The sequence below is a fragment of the Myotis davidii genome, unplaced genomic scaffold (assembly GCF_000327345.1).
Source record: "Myotis davidii unplaced genomic scaffold, ASM32734v1 scaffold200, whole genome shotgun sequence".
Taxonomy (NCBI): domain Eukaryota; kingdom Metazoa; phylum Chordata; class Mammalia; order Chiroptera; family Vespertilionidae; genus Myotis; species Myotis davidii.
In genome coordinates this window covers 5,436,887-5,437,135 of record NW_006293700.1, presented here as the reverse complement: position 1 = coordinate 5,437,135, position 249 = coordinate 5,436,887, and the positions used below count along the sequence as shown (strand labels likewise).

Here is a 249-nt window from a genome sequence, read left to right as displayed (position 1 = left end):
GAATTTGAGCACGCTGGAGGATAAAGGAGAAATGCTTTGGTTTAAGAGAGGGAAATCTTTGCTCCCAATGCTATCGGTGAGTTCGCCTAACCCTTCCTCGTCGTCCAGGTCGTTGGAGTAGGCGTCCTCCTCGTCCTCGTCGCCGCCGCCAGCCTCGGGGGGCTCGCGTTTGACGGGGGGCCCCGCGGGGCTCCCCGGGGGCCGTTCACAGTCGTTCTCTGGGTCTTTGACCTCGGACATCTTGCTGGA

At 60.6% G+C, this 249-nt stretch overlaps 1 protein-coding gene across 1 annotated transcript in view; it reads right to left on the bottom strand.

Annotated features, from left to right (window-relative positions):
- ZFHX4 (zinc finger homeobox 4) overlaps positions 1-249 on the bottom strand; it is a 196,756-nt gene that overhangs the window by 173,095 nt on the left and 23,412 nt on the right. The window contains exon 4 of the mRNA XM_015566291.1: positions 13-244. Within this exon, the coding sequence (XP_015421777.1) occupies positions 13-244 (232 nt within the window). The remainder of the gene's footprint in view (positions 1-12; positions 245-249) is intronic.